The 16765-nt window shown below is 50.2% G+C and overlaps 1 protein-coding gene across 4 annotated transcripts in view; it reads right to left on the bottom strand.

Moving 5' to 3' along the window:
- Positions 1–707: 707 nt before the first annotated feature.
- Positions 708–16765, bottom strand: part of PRDM10 (PR/SET domain 10) — a 46953-nt gene continuing 30895 nt past the window's right edge. For all 4 annotated transcript variants that reach the window (XM_064173402.1, XM_064173403.1, XM_064173400.1 and 1 more), the window contains 11 exons: positions 16025–16372; positions 12344–12499; positions 11862–12041; positions 11029–11139; positions 9466–9666; positions 8435–8578; positions 7603–7773; positions 6508–6648; positions 5312–5480; positions 4870–4982; positions 708–4017 (listed from right to left, as the gene is read on the bottom strand). In XM_064173402.1, the coding sequence (XP_064029472.1) occupies positions 3781–4017; positions 4870–4982; positions 5312–5480; positions 6508–6648; positions 7603–7773; positions 8435–8578; positions 9466–9666; positions 11029–11139; positions 11862–12041; positions 12344–12499; positions 16025–16372 (1971 nt within the window). In that variant the 3' untranslated portion in view covers positions 708–3780. The remainder of the gene's footprint in view (positions 4018–4869; positions 4983–5311; positions 5481–6507; positions 6649–7602; positions 7774–8434; positions 8579–9465; positions 9667–11028; positions 11140–11861; positions 12042–12343; positions 12500–16024; positions 16373–16765) is intronic.

Here is a 16765-nt window from a genome sequence, read left to right on the forward strand (position 1 = left end):
CACCACCCCCCTGCTTCGCTCACCACCCCCCTGCTTCGCTCACCACCCCCTTCCTTCGCTCACCACCCCCCTGCTTCGCTCACCTCCCCCCTGCTTCGCTCACCTCCCCCCTGCTTCGCTCACCACCCCCTTCCTTCGCTCACCACCCCCTTCCTTCGCTCACCACCCCCCTGCTTCGCTCACCACCCCCCTGCTTCGCTCACCACCCCCTTCCTTCGCTCACCTCCCCCCTGCTTCGCTCACCTCCCCCCTGCTTCGCTCACCTCCCCCCTGCTTCGCTCACCTCCCCCCTGCTTCGCTCACCTCCCCCCTGCTTCGCTCACCACCCCCCTGCTTCGCTCACCACCCCCTTCCTTCGCTCACCACCCCCTTCCTTCGCTCACCACCCCCCTGCTTCGCTCACCCCCCCCGTCCTTCGCTCACCACCCCCTTCCTTCGCTCACCACCCCCCTGCTTCGCTCACCACCCCCTTCCTTCGCTCACCACCCCCTTCCTTCGCTCACCACCCCCCTGCTTCGCTCACCACCCCCTTCCTTCGCTCACCACCCCCTTCCTTCGCTCACCACTACCCTCCTGCTTCGCTCACCACCCCCCTGCTTCGCTCACCACTACCCCCCTGCTTTGCTCACCACTACCTTGCTTCGCTCACTACCCCCTTCCTTCGCTCACCACCCCCGCCCATGCCCCCAGTGAACATACACACAGAGTTTGCTTTTCTACAAAACCAAAGAAGACAGAAAAAGATTTATTAATTTCAGGGTGGTTGCTGTTGGGGTTTTTTTGTCTTTCTCTTTTTTACACCTGCCAGGTCGCACAAGACTATGAACACGAGAACAGTCACTGAATGTACAACAAACAGACACAGTTAAATAAGGGGCAGAGCAAAACAGCCCGAGCAGTTCGAGAGGTGCAAATTCAGGGTGCTTGGGTGTGTTGGTTGTTTAGTTGTTTGGGTTTGTTTCTTTGTTGGTTGGTTTTTTTTTTGTCTCTCCAGGAAAATACAGAATCAGCCCCAAAACACCTACAAGGAACACAAGGCCTCCACAGAGCCTGCAGCAGTGCCTGTCGCTGAGCAAAATAACAACCCTTGCAGGCAACCAAAAGGACTCTGGAGTAAAGCTCCTGTAGGACATAACCTAAGGGATAGATCTTTGGGTTGCTCTGGTTTCAAATGAACAAGAATTAATCCTATACCTTCTGCACTGCAGAAATTGGAAATGAACTAATCCATGCAAACTGTTGTCTTTCTTAGCTCGTCTCTCTAAAAGCAGCCCCCTGCCATCTGTGCAATCCTCTTCTGCCTCAGGATGGGAAACTCATGACACTTCCATTTCCAGGGATGCTTCCTTTGCAACGAGGAGTTTATTTAACTGGGGACACCATGAAACATGTAGTGTGGGTACTGAGTACACTGCTGTTGCATTGAGGCCCAGGAGAAAATCTGCTAAGGAAGATCTGACTTCAGAGAGGCTGCTATAAAATCAGTCTCTGGAACACCTTGCAGTTCTCAGCTTTAAATAACTGGTACAACTCTCCTCACTCTCTGATCCTTTCCAAAGCTAAATAGAGCAAAGTGGTTTTTTTAAGCCCCACATCTGCAGTGTCCTTAAAGGAACAAGTCTGGTGCCCATTTATAAAGACTACAGAGCTTTTATGACTTCAGAATTGCTTCTGGGGGATAGCATCCACCTGGAATATCCCATTTCCAAGTCTCCTATCTTCCAGCTCCTCACCGTTTTTGACTCGTTATGAAATCACCTAGCAGCCTAAAGAAAGCCCAGATCAACTCTCCCTTCTCTTCTCCCACACCAACATCATCTCAAGGCCCAAAGTCTTAATTCAAAAGCCCTCAGGAACTCAATTCCAGTGGGACCTGCACTCCCTTGGTCATGCTGCTGAAGCTCCCAAATCCACTGAATTTCAGGACACTCAGCACTGCACTTGACCAAAGGTTATCTCTGGTCCTCATTAACATCATCAATCTCATTGTGGTGGTAGAGCAAGAGAAGCAAAAACCCAGGCACAAATTATTTCACTTTTGGGCAAGTCACTTCCAAGCTACCTCGAAACAGTCCTGAGCTTGCTGGAGTTTTCAATCCAGTTTATCTCATCAAGCACAGTCCCCATTAACAGATATGTTAATTACCAAAGCAATACCTGCCACAAAAGGCTTTGCCCCCAAGCCACCAGACTTCCTCTTGTCCACTCTGAGTGTGGACTTCTCTCACATTGAAGAGCTTTAACCCTGCAATAATGGAATTAACACCTCAGCCTGTAAACATCCAGATGGGTGAGCCTCACCTGCATCTGTGGGAGCAGTTATGCTCAAGAGCCCCAGATGCACACTGTGCAGCACAAGAGAAAAGGTTCTTCAGTCCCAAGGGCTGTTCAGACAAAACCTCCTTCTTTGCTTTTGTTTTATAAATAAATGCATCCTATTTCCCACAGACATTCTGGGATGAGTTTGAACAGAGGTTTAGACATACACAGTATATCCCATCAGGGGGGTGGGTCAGTGGACTTGAGTTCTTGCAGCTACCAGAATGCATTAAATAACCAACCAACATGACACCTGTGGAAGAGAACTATGTGAAAGAAGAAGAAATTCACTGCCTTCAAAGAGAAAAGCTTCTTTCCCTTTCTCCTGGTCCCTAAACACGAGCTCTGTACACAGACCAGGTCTGCCAAAAGCAGGCAACCCTCCCAGATGGCTTTCTGTGTCCCATCAATAGTGGTCCACTGGCATGGGTGTTGTGTGTTTCCTGAGTCCAGGGCTCGTCGCTCCCTGGAGCTGCCCAAAGGAATTACAGTGCATTGGTAACGAGGCTGGGGGGAAGGTGAATGTGACCAACTCTCTGGCCAGTCTTCAAGGGGAGAAGTATGGTGGCAACAGAGATGACAATGCTGCTGCTTCAGAGGTGTGCTCCTGTACCCTCATCTTCTCCTGGCTTGACTGTCTCTAGGCCACAGCAGAAGCTGCTGTGCAGGCTAAGCTGAGCCTTCTTTTGTTGTTTACAGGCAGAAAGGCAATTTTCCCTGCAACTGCTGGAGGAGGGAAGAGAGGAGAGTGGCTCCACACTACCCTGATGTGCTGTTGTGATGTCACACAGGGTTTAAGACTCCACTTGTCCATCCTTCTGGAACGCCTTGGTGAGACAGGGTAGGGCAAGCAGCATGTAAACAGTTCTGGAGGGCTGGAAAGAGAATAATTTAAGGGACTGCTTCAGCACATCTTCACTGCACACCCAGCCCCAGGCAGCACCACTGCTCTGCTGCCACTCTCCTCCAGTCTGCCCACGGTGAGCTGGTTTATTCCCTTTCACCTTGGCTGCTGACACAGACACAGGAAGCAGTTCTGCCATGCTCTGGCACCGAACATGTTATCTTTTTGTTTAAACATACAACATAATTTGCCAGTTAGCCTTCAGGTAGGCAAGCTTCACCCCAGGCAATTGAAATGAAGGGCTGTTTACTGGAGACACTTCTGGAAAGGAAAATGAAGGGTCAGCAGACATGCCACAAAGTCCAGAGCAAGCAGAGGTTTCACTTCTCCTCTTGTCCTCTTTGTTAAAAGCTGCACAAAAGAGCATCCCAGAAGGACTCTGACGGTACTTCTTCGTGGTTGCTGGGGACTTAAACCTTCTTGAAAGCATTAACAAGAGCTCCATGATCTTAGTTGAAAAGTGAGCATATGATTGGAAACATCCTGAGCCCCAGGACACCCAGCTGGCTGGGCTTACAGGGAGGTGTGACCGCTACAAGTGGCAGCAGGAGGCTTCTTCACTCGTGCTCTGCTGGGAAAGTTCTTGGTTTGGTGATGTGCACTTCACTGCCACCGCTGCCGTTGGTGCTGGTGGTGATGATGTACTGGGTGGTTTGCTGCTGGCTGCTGGTTTGGGATTCCAGGGGATCCGCGTGGGCGGGCGGCTGGGAAACGCCGACCGGCACCTCGCTGGAGAGGGAGGAGCTTTGTTTGACATCCAGATCGGGCTGACCTTCAGAGATCACGTAGTGAGTCTGCACGGGGACATAAAAAGTGAGTAATGATCCTTGCATCTTCTCTACTTTCTCTGTCCTAATGCTCTGCAGCTTCCCTGGGGCTGTGCTGGAAGACATTTTGGTATCAACTGATGAAATTAAATTCCATCTAAATCAATTCCAGAGCAACAAAAGCCTTGCCCTTTGTTTTGCACTGCTCTGCATTTGGTTAGCTTACAAAAGGTTAAGTTAATGACACAATGAACCCATCACAACAAATCAAAACAGTGATTTTTTAATGCAGCTATTCTGAAAGTGGTTTCCCTTCTCCCTGGGTTCTAGCAAGAGCTGCAATTCCAGTGCCCAGTATCCACACAGCACAGCCTCTTAGGCTGGATTAATTGAGGTAGCAGAAGTTCTTTTGCAATCTTTCAGGTGACAGAAAACCATGAAAATGTCCCCAGAAACTTCTGGAATTTGGTTGAATGGGTTCAGTTTAAGTTATAAATATTTCTAAAGCTAATCAGTGCTAAATCTCTGTGCCCCAGTCACCACTTTGGCTATAGGACAAGAGGGAATGGTTTGAAGCTGGGGGGGAGTGGGTTTAGACTTCTTAGGAAGAAGTATGAGGGTGTTGGGAGTCTGGAATAGGCTGCCCAGAGAGGCTGTGGATGTCCCCTCCCTGGAGGTGTTCAAGGACAGGTTGGATGAGGCCTTGAGCAGCTGAATCTAGTTGAAAGGTGTCCCTGCCCATGGCAGAGAGGTTGATGATTTCTGAGGTCACTTCCAACTTAAGCCATTCTATGATTCCTGTAGCCTTCAAACTCAGTGCTTTGAGCCTGATATCTTGTTCTGGATGAAGGAAAAATAGGCCATGCTTGCTTTCCTTACCTGAGTCACTGCTTTCACTTGCCCAGTGTTGACAGTGGTGACTGGCGTGCCTACGGCGGTCTCTGTGATCACGTACTGGCCTTGGGGAATGGTCATCATCTGAATCTCAGAGGCTAAAGAAAGCAAATTAGAGAATCAAGACCCTCAGTCAATCTCAGAGACCACTTTGAAAGATAATGCCTTATATCAGTAAGATTTCAGGCCTGAAATAGCAGTTGGAAGGACTAAAGGAGCCCAGTCCACCTGCCCAAATCATGTATCACATCGTGGCAGACCATTTTCATTTCTCTGAATATTCTGTCTTCTCAGATCTCTATGAATATGAATGACAAAGCTTAATGAGCTCTGACACTATTACTCCATTTGGTAGCTGGAGAAATGGAGCACAGAACAGTGCCCCACACTGAGCAGGCTCCCGGTAAGAGCTCCTGCTGACACTTACAGTAGCTCCGAAATGAGTTCCAGGTGCTGGGAAGATAGGTGTGCTGGACTGAAGAGCCTTGCTGCTGCTGGAGGGCTTGGCTTGGGGTTGTTGTGGCTGTCTGCATCTGGGAGGGGCTGAGTTCCTGCTGAGGTTGCTGTGAGGAGGGGCTCAGAGGCTGACCCCCAACCTAGGAGTGAAAAAGAGGTGCAGGTGTTCTCAGTGTAGGAAGGATTGTTCTCTTACAAGCTTAAGGGAAACCAGGGGCAGGTTCTACAGCATATTGAGCACAAAGCCACAAAGATCTCCTCCCTCTCCCCAGGCTTGCTTCACTCTATGCTTAGCAAGCAGGTATCATGGGGAGGTTACTTGCCAAAGGTTCCATAGTGAGCCTGTGGCAGAGGACTGAGATTAGTGGCTAAATGCTACACGACAGCATGAAGATCCCTGAAACATTTGAGGAATGCCAGACTCCTTTTCCACCTTTTAAGTGGCTAACTTTATTTGAGCTGCAGCTTTGTCCATTCCCATTTGTCTCTGCCTTGTAAACCCCCTTAGGAGAAAAGCACATCACAAACCTCATCCCAAACCACCACACACCACAACAAAACCACTGTACATCTCAATACACCCTAGGAACATCACTGATGATCTTGGAGATCACATAGTAGGGGTTGCAGTGACCTCTAGAGATTGAGTCCAGCCCCCTGCCAAGGCAGGGCCACCTAGGGCAGGTGTCCAGGGCCATGTCCAGGTGGGTTTGGAATGTCTCCAGAGATGGAGACTCCACCACCTCTCTGGGCAGCCTGCTCCAGGGCTCAATCACCCTTCAATTACAGAAGTTCCTCCCCATGTTTAGATGGAAATTATGTTCCAGTTTGTGCCCATTACCCCTTGTCCAGTCACTGGGCACCACTGAACAAAGCTTGGTCCCATGCTCCTGACACCCAACCCTTTGAGTATTGATCAGCATTGATGAGATCCCCCTCAGCTGGGTCTTTTTAGTCTGGAAAAGGGCAAATTCTGAGAGAATTATGAGGAATTCTTTCCTCATAAGAGAGATGTTCCAGTCCCCTCAGCATCTTTGTTCATATAAGATGTTCATCTGTGGTCCTCCAAATGCCACAGAGAAGACTGTCTCCTCCATCAGCACAGGCAGGACATCAGCTAAGCAGGCTGGTAGGGAAAATCTTTCCTACAAGAGAAGAGTGCAGTACCTGTGAGGATGGCTGAGTTGCTGGGGATGGCTCTGTGACCTGGATGTGCTGCACTTGAATAGCATGCTGGGTGTAGGTCTGGGGGTCATGAAGCTGCCCAACGTCCACTGTGGAGTGCTGGGACTGGTGAGGTGAGGTAGCCTGAAAAACAAGAACCAAAGCAGAGGTTTCTATTTCCACTTCTTTGCAGAAGCAGCCATGCAAACTTCTCCTGCGATAAAAGGTGTACCACAACAAGGTCAGAGCCTCAGTTTCAGCCTCCCCCAGCAGGTAGCAGATTTGAAGGCTACAGAGTTTTCCTCCAGCTACCAGAGCTGTTTTCCTCAGCTCACTTACTCCCTGGGTTTATTTTCAGGAGGCTGTGGAGCATCATCACAGAGAATGAATATTCTAATAGGTGATGTGAAAGGGAAAAGAAGGCACAGATTTGGGCTCTGCCTCGCTGAGAACAGAGTACAAATTAGGCTTCAACTGCAAAAATGGGTCACCCACTGACCCACTTTCCTAGTGGCTGGAAAGCCTTCCTCGAGCAGACTCGAGGTGCCCTGATGGGTAGAATGAAGTTAGGGCTGTGCTGATGTGTCTCCAGCCAGCTGACTGAGACTGGCAGGATTACTTATGCTCAGTGCATGATGCTTACAGGGGGAAGCCTCTGCACTCTCAATCAGTTTAGGTGTAGACAGCCAGCCTCCACCACTCTTTGGAGCTGCTCCTTAAACTTCCATAGAATCACACCATTATTTAGGTTGGAACAGACCTCTGAGATCTTTGAGTCCAACCTTCAGCCCAATGCCACCATGGACGTTAAACTGTGTCCCAAGGTGCCATGCTCACAGGTTTCTTGCACACCTCCAGGCATGGTGACTCCACCACCTCCCTGGGCAGCCTGTTCCAATCCCTGACCACTCTTGCAACAAAAAATTGTTCCTAATCTCCAACCTAAACCTCCTCTGGCAAAATTTCAGGCCATTTTCTCTCCTGTCACCTGATAGTAGGGAAAAGAAACCAACCCCCACCTCACTCCCACCTGGATTACAGCCCCAAGAAAGCAGAGGCTTGATATGGAGAGGATTTAAAGCACATCAGGTTACTCACCTGGGCCACTTGAACAACCTGCAGCTGTATGTGCTGGGGTTGCTGCAAGCCAGTCGTGGACTGGGACACAGGGATGTACTGGATTCGCTGGTAATCCCCCTGCGGGGTTCGATAGTCTGTTGTCAGGGTCTGGGATATCTCTGTCATTGCCTGTGTCAGGAGATCTGTTGTCTGAGCAGGTAGAGAGAGAGAGACACAGACCATCAGCACATACTTGCATCACACTCAGTCTACAAAACCCCTGCCTTTGTCAAGAGCTGGGTTATTTCCCAGAGTCAAAAATGCTTTTCAGATGTATTCCACCTTTCCTCCTTCCCTGCCAGAGCAATGCCTTTCTTGACAACTCTGTTTCTTGATACTGCCTGCATCCAGCACACCTAAACCATCAGGTTTATGAAGCCAACAGCAGCCTGGCTGAATCTTTCCATTTTCAAGCAAATGAAAAATCTTTTATCCAGTTTCAGTCTTCAAAGGAGATGTTTTAAGCTATGGCTAATAAGGTCTTTTTGAACTATGAAGCATCCCAGCTCCACTAAAGGACACAAAACTGCTTTTCTAGTCTCAGCTTGGTAGCAGCTGATGGATTAAGAGTGTGGAGATCAGCCACTGGAGGTTCCTTCCACTAAGTACTGGGAGAAGTGAAGGGAGTAGGGAAAAAAGCAAATCCTTAGAGCTCCAGAAAGAAATATGTAATTCCCAGCAGTGCAAAACTACCACAGAGCTTCGGGGCAGAGGAGATCTCAAACAATGTCTTAGCACTTAAAAAAACCACTAAGACAGCTTCTGCTTCCTTCCCTCTACTGGCCTGCTCTAAGGTGAATCGAGTCCTTACCACAACAGTCTCTCCAGTCGTGCTGTCAGTGGTGAGGACAGCAGGAGTGGAGCTGATGACAGCTGTTGCCAGTGGAGCGTGGATTGTGTTAGGGAGCTGAGCGAACTCTGGGTGCTTCTTGCGAATGTGCTGGACCATCTTTGTCTGCAGAGAGGGAAAACAGCATTAGAAAGGTGGCCAGGGACTCCATCTGGGGCCTGCACACTGCAGCTTTCAGGTCTTCCTCAGCAGAGTTGTTCAGCCTGGAGAAGAGAATGCTCCAGGCAGACCTTAGAGCAGACTTCCAGTACCTAAAGTGGGCTCCAGGAGAGCTGGGGAGAGACTTCTAACGGGTAAGTAGTGACACAGGACTAGGGGTACTGGCTCCAAACTGGAAGAAGCTGGATTTAGATTAGATGTCAGGAACAAATTCTTCCCCACCAGAGTGCTGAGGCGCTGGAACAGGTTTGCCAGAGAAGTTTTGGAGGCTCTAAGTTTGGAAGTGTTCAAAGTCAGGTTGGAAGGGGCCTTGAGCAAGTTGGCCTGGGGGGAAGTGTCCCTGCCCATGGCAGGGAGATTGGAATTGGATGATCTTCCAGGTCACTTCCAATCCAAATCATTCTGTGATTCTGTAAAGAATCACACTATGGGATGCTCTGCTCAGCAAGAAGGAAACAAAGATCACAAAGCTGCTGAGGATTAGAGCTGATACTGAAATATTGCCCCAGACATAGCCAAATATTCTGGGGGCTTTCTCCAGAGGCCACCTCTTCTGTGCTTTCTTCTCCTACTCTCCCTTGTCACTGCCAGTGAGCAGTTTCCAAGCTTTTCCCTTTGTGATCACACTCTCGTAACACTTCATGTCATCTTTCAAGCTCTGCCCTCTATTTAGGGAAGCTTTTTGCCCTAAACCAAGCAGGCTGCACCTGTACTGTCAGCACACAGCATGCCACCAGCACTCTGATGCAGAATAAAAGAGCTCTGCTCTCTGACAGGGACTGTGATGGAAAATCATCACCAGGGAGAGGCTTTCTTCTGAGACAGCTCCATACCTTACTGCTGTACTGCTTGGAACAGTGAGGACAGCAGACTGGGGGGGTGGCTATGGTGCCTGTCAGCTGGGTGTGGGTGCTCAGCATGGGATCTGGCTCTCCTGGGCCTGCAGGACGCAGTTTCCGGATGCTGGGAGGCAGCTCAGCACCAGGATGGTTCTTCAGGATGTGTGCTTTGCGTTTGCTGGCACTCTTGTACACCTGCAGGGGCAAAGATTGGCAGTGAAACTGATGAAGGGTCAAATGTCACACAGATCACTGAAGTTGCAGTTTGTCATGAGGGCTGACGCCTCCACTCTTGCACAACACATCAAACCTGACCTTCAGTGAGCAGCATGTTTAACTGATTTTAAGGCACATCAACAAATGAATGGTCCAGGGTTTAGCACCAGACCTGGGAGAGTTACATAATGGTTGGTGATCAGGCCCCATAGAATCATAGAATCAAGCAGGTTGGAAGAGAGCTCCAAGCTCAGCCAGCCCAACCTAGCACCCAGCCCTGGCCAATCAACCAGACCATGGCACTAAGTGCCCCAGCCAGGCTTGGCTTCAATACCTCCAGGGACAGCAACTCCACCACCTCCCTGGGCAGCCCATTCCAATGCCAATTACTCTCTCTGTCTCTGATGTTCCTCCTAACATCCAGCCTATACCTCCCCAAGTACAACTTGAGGCTGTGTCCCCTTGTTCTGTTGCTGGGTGTCTGGCAGAAGAGACCAACCCCACCTGGCCACAGCCTCCCTTCAGGTAGTTGTAGGCAGCAATGAGGTCTGCCCTGAGCCTCTTCTTCTCTGGGCTAAACAATGTGGCCCTGGGCAGCCTGATCTAGTTGGAGCTGTCCCTGCTGGCTGCAGAGGGGTTGGACAAGATGACATTTGAGGGTCTCTTTCAACCAGGTGTAGTCTGTGAATCCTGAAGGTCTTTTCCAACCAAAATAATTCTGCCATTCTATGAATATTCTGTAACAATGTTTCAAACTTTCCACCTTTTTTCCCTATAAGTGACAGGAGGCATCAGGGATGAATGTACTGAGGATGAAGACAACTGAAATCCACTCCTTGGTAAATAAAGGCCCTCATGCATGAGAAGCACAGGCCGGGGATTGTAAGCAGGAACCCAAAGAAACCTCAGGCTCCAGTGAACACTGGGAATTACTGGGATGTGACTAAGAAAGCAGCTTACAAGAGGCTAGTGACTAACTTTGAGCAGTGATACAGCAGCCAAGAGAAATGAGTGTTCAGGAATTACAGACAGGACACTCAGTCCCAGCTTGCAGGAAGTGATACAGGCTTAGGGGCGAGTGAGTGACTGTTTGCTGGACCACACTAAGTTTCCCAGCTCCAAAGACTGCAGAGAACTGCAGTTTTCAACTTCAGCTGCCTTGGCCTAAGTGCATTTCATCTTCAACATTTTTTGGACAGCACTGAAGGAATGTTGCTGGCAAGCACCTCACAGGAGAAAAAAGTGCTGCAATTCCTGCCAGATGTTTCTACACAGAGACAAATTTGCTGCATACAGGTGTAGGACTGAGCTAAGCCTCTGAGGAGTGACTTCCTTACATACCTTATCACAGTACTGACAGAAGTAATCTCTGTTGGGTTTGATGATGGGTAACGTGAGCTCTGGCACCTCTTCTATTTTCATGTCTGGATGTCTCTTTGATAAATGATTCACCTTAGGAGAAAGAAACATAGAGAGCAAGAGAACATATTACAGCTGGAAGCCAAGAATTGCTTTTTCTCCTAGACATGGCTAACAGCCAAAGTAAAAGCCTAATGATGCCAGCCAGCAGCACTGGAAGCATTTGCTGCTGCAAGAGTTGTGTGTTTGCAGTCAGCTGCTGAAGGTTACAAGGTCTTGCTTGATCTCATTAACAGTCTCTCTAATCAAAGTAAGATTTGAGGGGGTAAAATAGCTTGCCAGAGCTCTCTTGGAGCTGACAGAGAGGTAATGTAGAGGACCTCTGCCCAGGGAGGATTTTGCTAGCCTCCCATCCCTCGTGAAATATTTGCATGTGAGATCTCTGGCTGCAGAACAGCCTTTGCACAGCAGCAGTTCCAGGGCACGGCCAGGAGAGGCCCCTGGAGAAGGGAGAAAACAAAAAAATAGGGAAGACAGCCAGGAAAACAGAGGCAGCAGGGCTGAAATAGGCAATCTACTGACCTCCTGTTGTGTTAAATACAGGACATCAACCAGCGTTACTTGGTGACACCCGGACATAGAACGCAGGCAATGAAACCTCTCTGCTGAGATGAGACAAAGAGGCTCAAAAAACAAGAGGCCATCTCAACTCAGCTGCGGCATCCTCCTGCTCTCACAGCATCCTTCTGCTCCAACCACTGCAATTCCATCCCTGTTCCTCAGTCAGTCACCAAACCCGAGCCCAGGAGGCTCACCAGCATGCCCCTGCGGCGGAAGCCCATCATGCAGAGCCGACACTTGAACATGAAGCTCTCGTAGTCGGTGGAGGCTATCCGGGGCTTGAAGGTCTTGGAGCGGCTGATCCGGTCGGCTTTCTTGGCTTCCCTCTCGGGGTTGTGCATCCTCTGCATGTGCTCTCGCAGCTTGTCCTTCCTCTAGGGAAAGAGCAAGCAGGGGGAACACCATCAGCCATCACAAAGCTGTTCAGACATCTCTCTTTGGCTTTTCCCCTCCACTTCCATGCTTAGCAAGAACCCTTTGGCTTTAGGTTTGTCCTCAAGCCACGCTGAGGTTGTTGAGCCACAGCAGCAGGAGTCAAACTAAGGCTAATTTGACAGCCCCTCCGAGGACCTCGAGGTCTTTTTGTGGCGGGCAGCTTGCAGCCGCTCTGCCCCGAGCCTGGTGCATTGTATGTTCTCCACCTGCTCCAGGAACGACCTGGTCAGAGGTCACTCACCTTGAACTGCTTGCCGCAGGTGGAGCACAGGAAGTCCTTGCGGTCCGAGTGGCGCAGCATGTGCAGGCGCAGCTTGTCGGGCCGGCAGAAGGCCTTGTCGCACTCTGTGCACTGGTAGATCTTCTCCGAGTGGAAGCTGCGCACGTGCTTTTTGACCTGGAGGGGCAGGGCACAGGCACAGAGAGCAGTCAGCAAGGCTGTGAGGGGCCTGGAGCACAGCCCTGTGAGGAGAGGCTGAGGGAGCCGCAAGTGTGCAGCCTGCAGCAGAGGAGGCTCAGGGCAGAGCTCCCTGAAGGGAGGATGGAGCCAGGTGGGGTTGGGTTCTGCTGCCAGGCACCCAGCAACAGAACAGCCTCAAACTGTGCCAGGGAAGGTTCAGGCTGGACATTTGGAAGAAATTCTTCCCAGCAAGAGTGATTGGCATTGGAATGGGCTGCCCAGGGAGGTGGTGGAGTCCCCATCCCTGGAGGTGTATAAGAGGAGGCTGCATGAGGCACTCAGTGCCATGGGCTAACTCATGAGGAGGGTTAGGTGACAGGTTGGACTCGATGCTCTCTGAGATCTTTTCCAACCTGGTTAATTCTCTGAGTCTGTGGTAAAACAGCCTAGGAAGCTCTTAGCAAAGAGGAAGAAGGGACTCCAGAGCTCCCTAATCTGCTTTGCTTTAAAGAGTGTTTTATCAGAAGAGCTGCTATCTTAGCAAGAAGGTCTGCAAAGCCCTAACAGCTTTATTATGCACCTGGATGGACAATTTGATTTCTTCCAGACTGATTCTAGAGGGCAACAGCAACTGCAGAGTTGGGCACTTAATGGGAAACAAAAATCCATGAGTGCCAGCTTCCCTGACTCATCCTGGAGTTAACACCTTCACCTGAGCTTCATTGTCTTTATTTCATGTATCAGTTTCTAAATGCAGGGACTAATTTTCTTCAATCAGAGACAATGAGCTTGCAATTAGAGATGGCAAACCCCCCTCAGACAGAAAAGCATTTGCAGAACATTCCTCAATGACAATTACTTTGGGACTATCCTTGACCTCTTCAAGCATCTCGTGGGGCTTTTTCCCTCAATCAAGTATCTAATCAAGTCTGACATCTGAAATCCAAGCTCTTCACCCAAACCAGATCTCTAAATTCATAGATTAATAGAATGGCTTGGGTTGGAAAGGACCTTAAAGGATCATCTAGTTCCAACCCCCTTGTCATGGGCAGGGATACCTTCACTAGCCCAGCTTCCTCAAGGCCTCATCCAACTTGGCCTTGAACACCTTCAGGGAGGAGGCATCCATGACCTCCCTGGGCAACCTATTTCAGCCTCTTGCCACCCTCATACAGAAGAACTTCTTCCTAATCTCCAGTCTAAACCTGCTCTCCCTCAGCATAAAACTGAATGTCCTGTCTCTAGGCACCCTTACGAGAAGTCCCTCTGCAGCCATCCTGTAGGTTCCCTTCAACTATCAAAAGACAGCTCTAAGGTCCCAGAGTCTTTTCTTCTCCAGGCAGAACAACCCCAGCTCCCTCAGCCTGTCCTCACAGCAGAGGTGCTCCAGCTCTTGGATCATCTTTGTGGCCTCCTCTGGCTTTGCTCTAACACCATCAACATCTTTCTTTGTTTAGTGATTACAGAGACACAGGATTTTGCTGGGATGCAGTGATTTTAGCAAATCACTTTTGTCCCTCAGCCTATTGGACAGTCAATCAGCTCCTATTACTGGACTTAAAGTGGATTTCTACATTGCAACTGAAGTCAGACAGCACAGCAAGATTACCAGCTCCTCTGGGCCTGTGATGGATAAGGAGGATGTGCACAGCACGCCTCAGCTTCTCTTTCTGCAGATGGAAATGGCCTCTTTAAATTCTATTAACCCTCTTCTGCAGTGACTCTGCACGGACTGCTCACATTACTCACCACAACCTCTCCTAAGCAGTGTGCAGACAAGAAGAAGGCTCCAGCTGAAGCCCTGGAGTGGAAGTCAGGAAGCAGAGTGTCCTGATCTGTTCTGGCACCTCTGCCAGATCCTGACAAAACCAGTTCAGGGATTCAAGATATGAAAAGATCATTTTGGTTTTGGCTCCATTTCACTGCCAAAGGACAAGCTGTGTGCAGGGACAAGCTGTGTGCAAGCTTTGTTCAAGTACCAGCTTTGTATTCACCTAGAGAAAGGACAATTCCTTTGTGTGTCATGGACCTGTACTGACCAAAAGTTGCTGTGATTTCTGCTGTAGGCATTTCTGGGGAATAAGGGACCACAGTACAGTGCTTCCCAGTGGCAGATGGAAGCACCACATCTGATCCTTTAGCATTCAGTGGCATAAGACATCATCTAGCAACACTTGGCCATTCTTCCCTTTTCATTTCTTTTTCAGACCTTTTTATGTTGGGAGAAGGAGCTGAGATGCAGCATTGAAGGGACTGAGAGTGGGATCTCATCAATGCTGATCCATAGTCAAAGGGTGTGTGTCAGGAGGATGGGACCAGAGTGTTTTCAGTGTTGCTCAGTGACAGGACAAGTGGGAACAGGCACAAATGGGAACATAAGTTCCATGTAAACGTGAGGAGGAATTTACTTAATTGAAGGGTGCTGGAGCACTGGAGCAGGCTGCCCAGAGAGGTGGTGGAGTCTCCATCTCTGGAGCCATTCAAAACCTGCCTGGATGTGTTCCTCTGTGACCTTCTCTAGCTGATCCTGCTCTGGCAGGAGGGTTGGACTCACAGAATGCCAGGTTGGAAGGGACCCCAGGTCCTTATGCCTTTCTAGGTAAGAGCAGAGTTGCAACGAGTTGGCCCAGCACCCTGGCAAGATGAGTCTTCAAACTGCCCAATAGAGGGGAATCCACTGCTTCCCCTGGGAGATGATTCCAATGTCTGATTGTTCTCATGGGGAAAATTGTCTTCTGGATTTCACTGGGATTCTACCCAGCAGTACCTTGTCCCCAGCATCCCTTGTCTTTTCCATGGGACTCCTTGTAAAAAGGAAGTCTCCATCCTCCTGGTAGCCTCCCTTTATGTACTTGATCTCCAGAGGTCTCTTCCAAACTCTACCACTAAGAGATTCTGTGGTTTCATAAGAATCATAAAATCAAGCAGGTTGGAAGAGACCTCCAAGCTCAGCCTGTTCAACCTAGCACCCAGCCCTGGCCAGTCAACCAGACCATGGCACTAAGTGCCCCAGCCAGGCTTGGCTTCAACACCTCCCTGGGCAGCCCATCCCAATGCCAATCACTCTTGCTGTGAAGAACTTCTTCCCAACATCCAGCCTGAACCTGCCCTAGGACAACTTGAGCCTGTGTCCCCTTCTTCTGTTGCTGGGTGCCTGGCAGCAGAGCCTAACCCCTACAGACTCCCTTCAGGCAGTTGTAGGCAGCAATGAGCTCTGCCCTGAGCCTCCTCTGCTGCAGGCTGCACCCCCCCAGCTCCCTCAGCCTCTCCTCACAGGGCTCTGCTCCAGGCCCCTCCCCAGCTCTGGCGCCCTCCTGTGGACACCTTCCCAGCACCTCAACCTCTTCAATTGAAGAGCCCAGAACTGGACACAGCACTCAAGGGGTGTCCTGAGCAGTGCTGAGCACAGGGGCAGAAGAATCTCCCTTGCCCCGCTGGCCACACTGCTCCTGGTACAGGCCAGGATGCCATTGGTTCTCCTGGCCACAGAGGGGAACATGGCAAGAGTGCTCCAGATCTCACCTGGATGAAATCTGGGAAGCGTTTCTTGCAGGTGGGGCAGGTGAAGTAGCCGTCGTGGACGTGGATGGCCACATGGTCCTTCAGCAGGTCCAGGCGGTCGAAGGACTCGGGACAGAAGATGCAGGAGTAGGTTTTCTGGTCCATGTGGAACTTCATGTGGCTCTCCAGGGCACCGCTGTTGATGAAGCCCTTGTTGCAGATGTCACAGGTGAGGGGGCAGTTCCCTTCTCGCCCGTGGAACCTCAAGTGCTGGTCCAGTTTGTCCTTCTCCCGGAAGGCCTTCCCACACTGCAGGCATTTGAAGGGGCGGAAGGATTTGCGGATGAACAGGTGCTGCAGAGCTGCGTTCTGAAAGGAACAGCCAAGAGACCTTCAGCTGGCAGTGCCTGCTACAGAGTCCACATCCAGTCTCAAGATTTAATACACCAGCTGAGCAGTCAACCCCAGCTGCAAATAACGCTTCTGCTTTACTCATGCTGTCCCCACTTTACAGAAGGGGAGGCTGCAACAGGCAGAATTAGGAGTGGAAACGCTGGAACAAGTTGCCCAGGGAGGCTGTTGATGCCCCCTCCCTGGAGATGTTCAAGGTCAGCTTGAATGAGGCCTTGAGCAGCCTGGGCTAGTGGAAGATGTCCCTGCCCATGGCAAGGGGACTGAAACTAGATGATCTTTAAGGTCCTTTCCAACCCAAACCATTCCATGACCCTATGAAGTAAAGGGTACACAGGCAGCTACTCACAG

Source organism: Pogoniulus pusillus, chromosome 38, assembly GCF_015220805.1.
Source record: "Pogoniulus pusillus isolate bPogPus1 chromosome 38, bPogPus1.pri, whole genome shotgun sequence".
NCBI lineage: Eukaryota > Metazoa > Chordata > Aves > Piciformes > Lybiidae > Pogoniulus > Pogoniulus pusillus.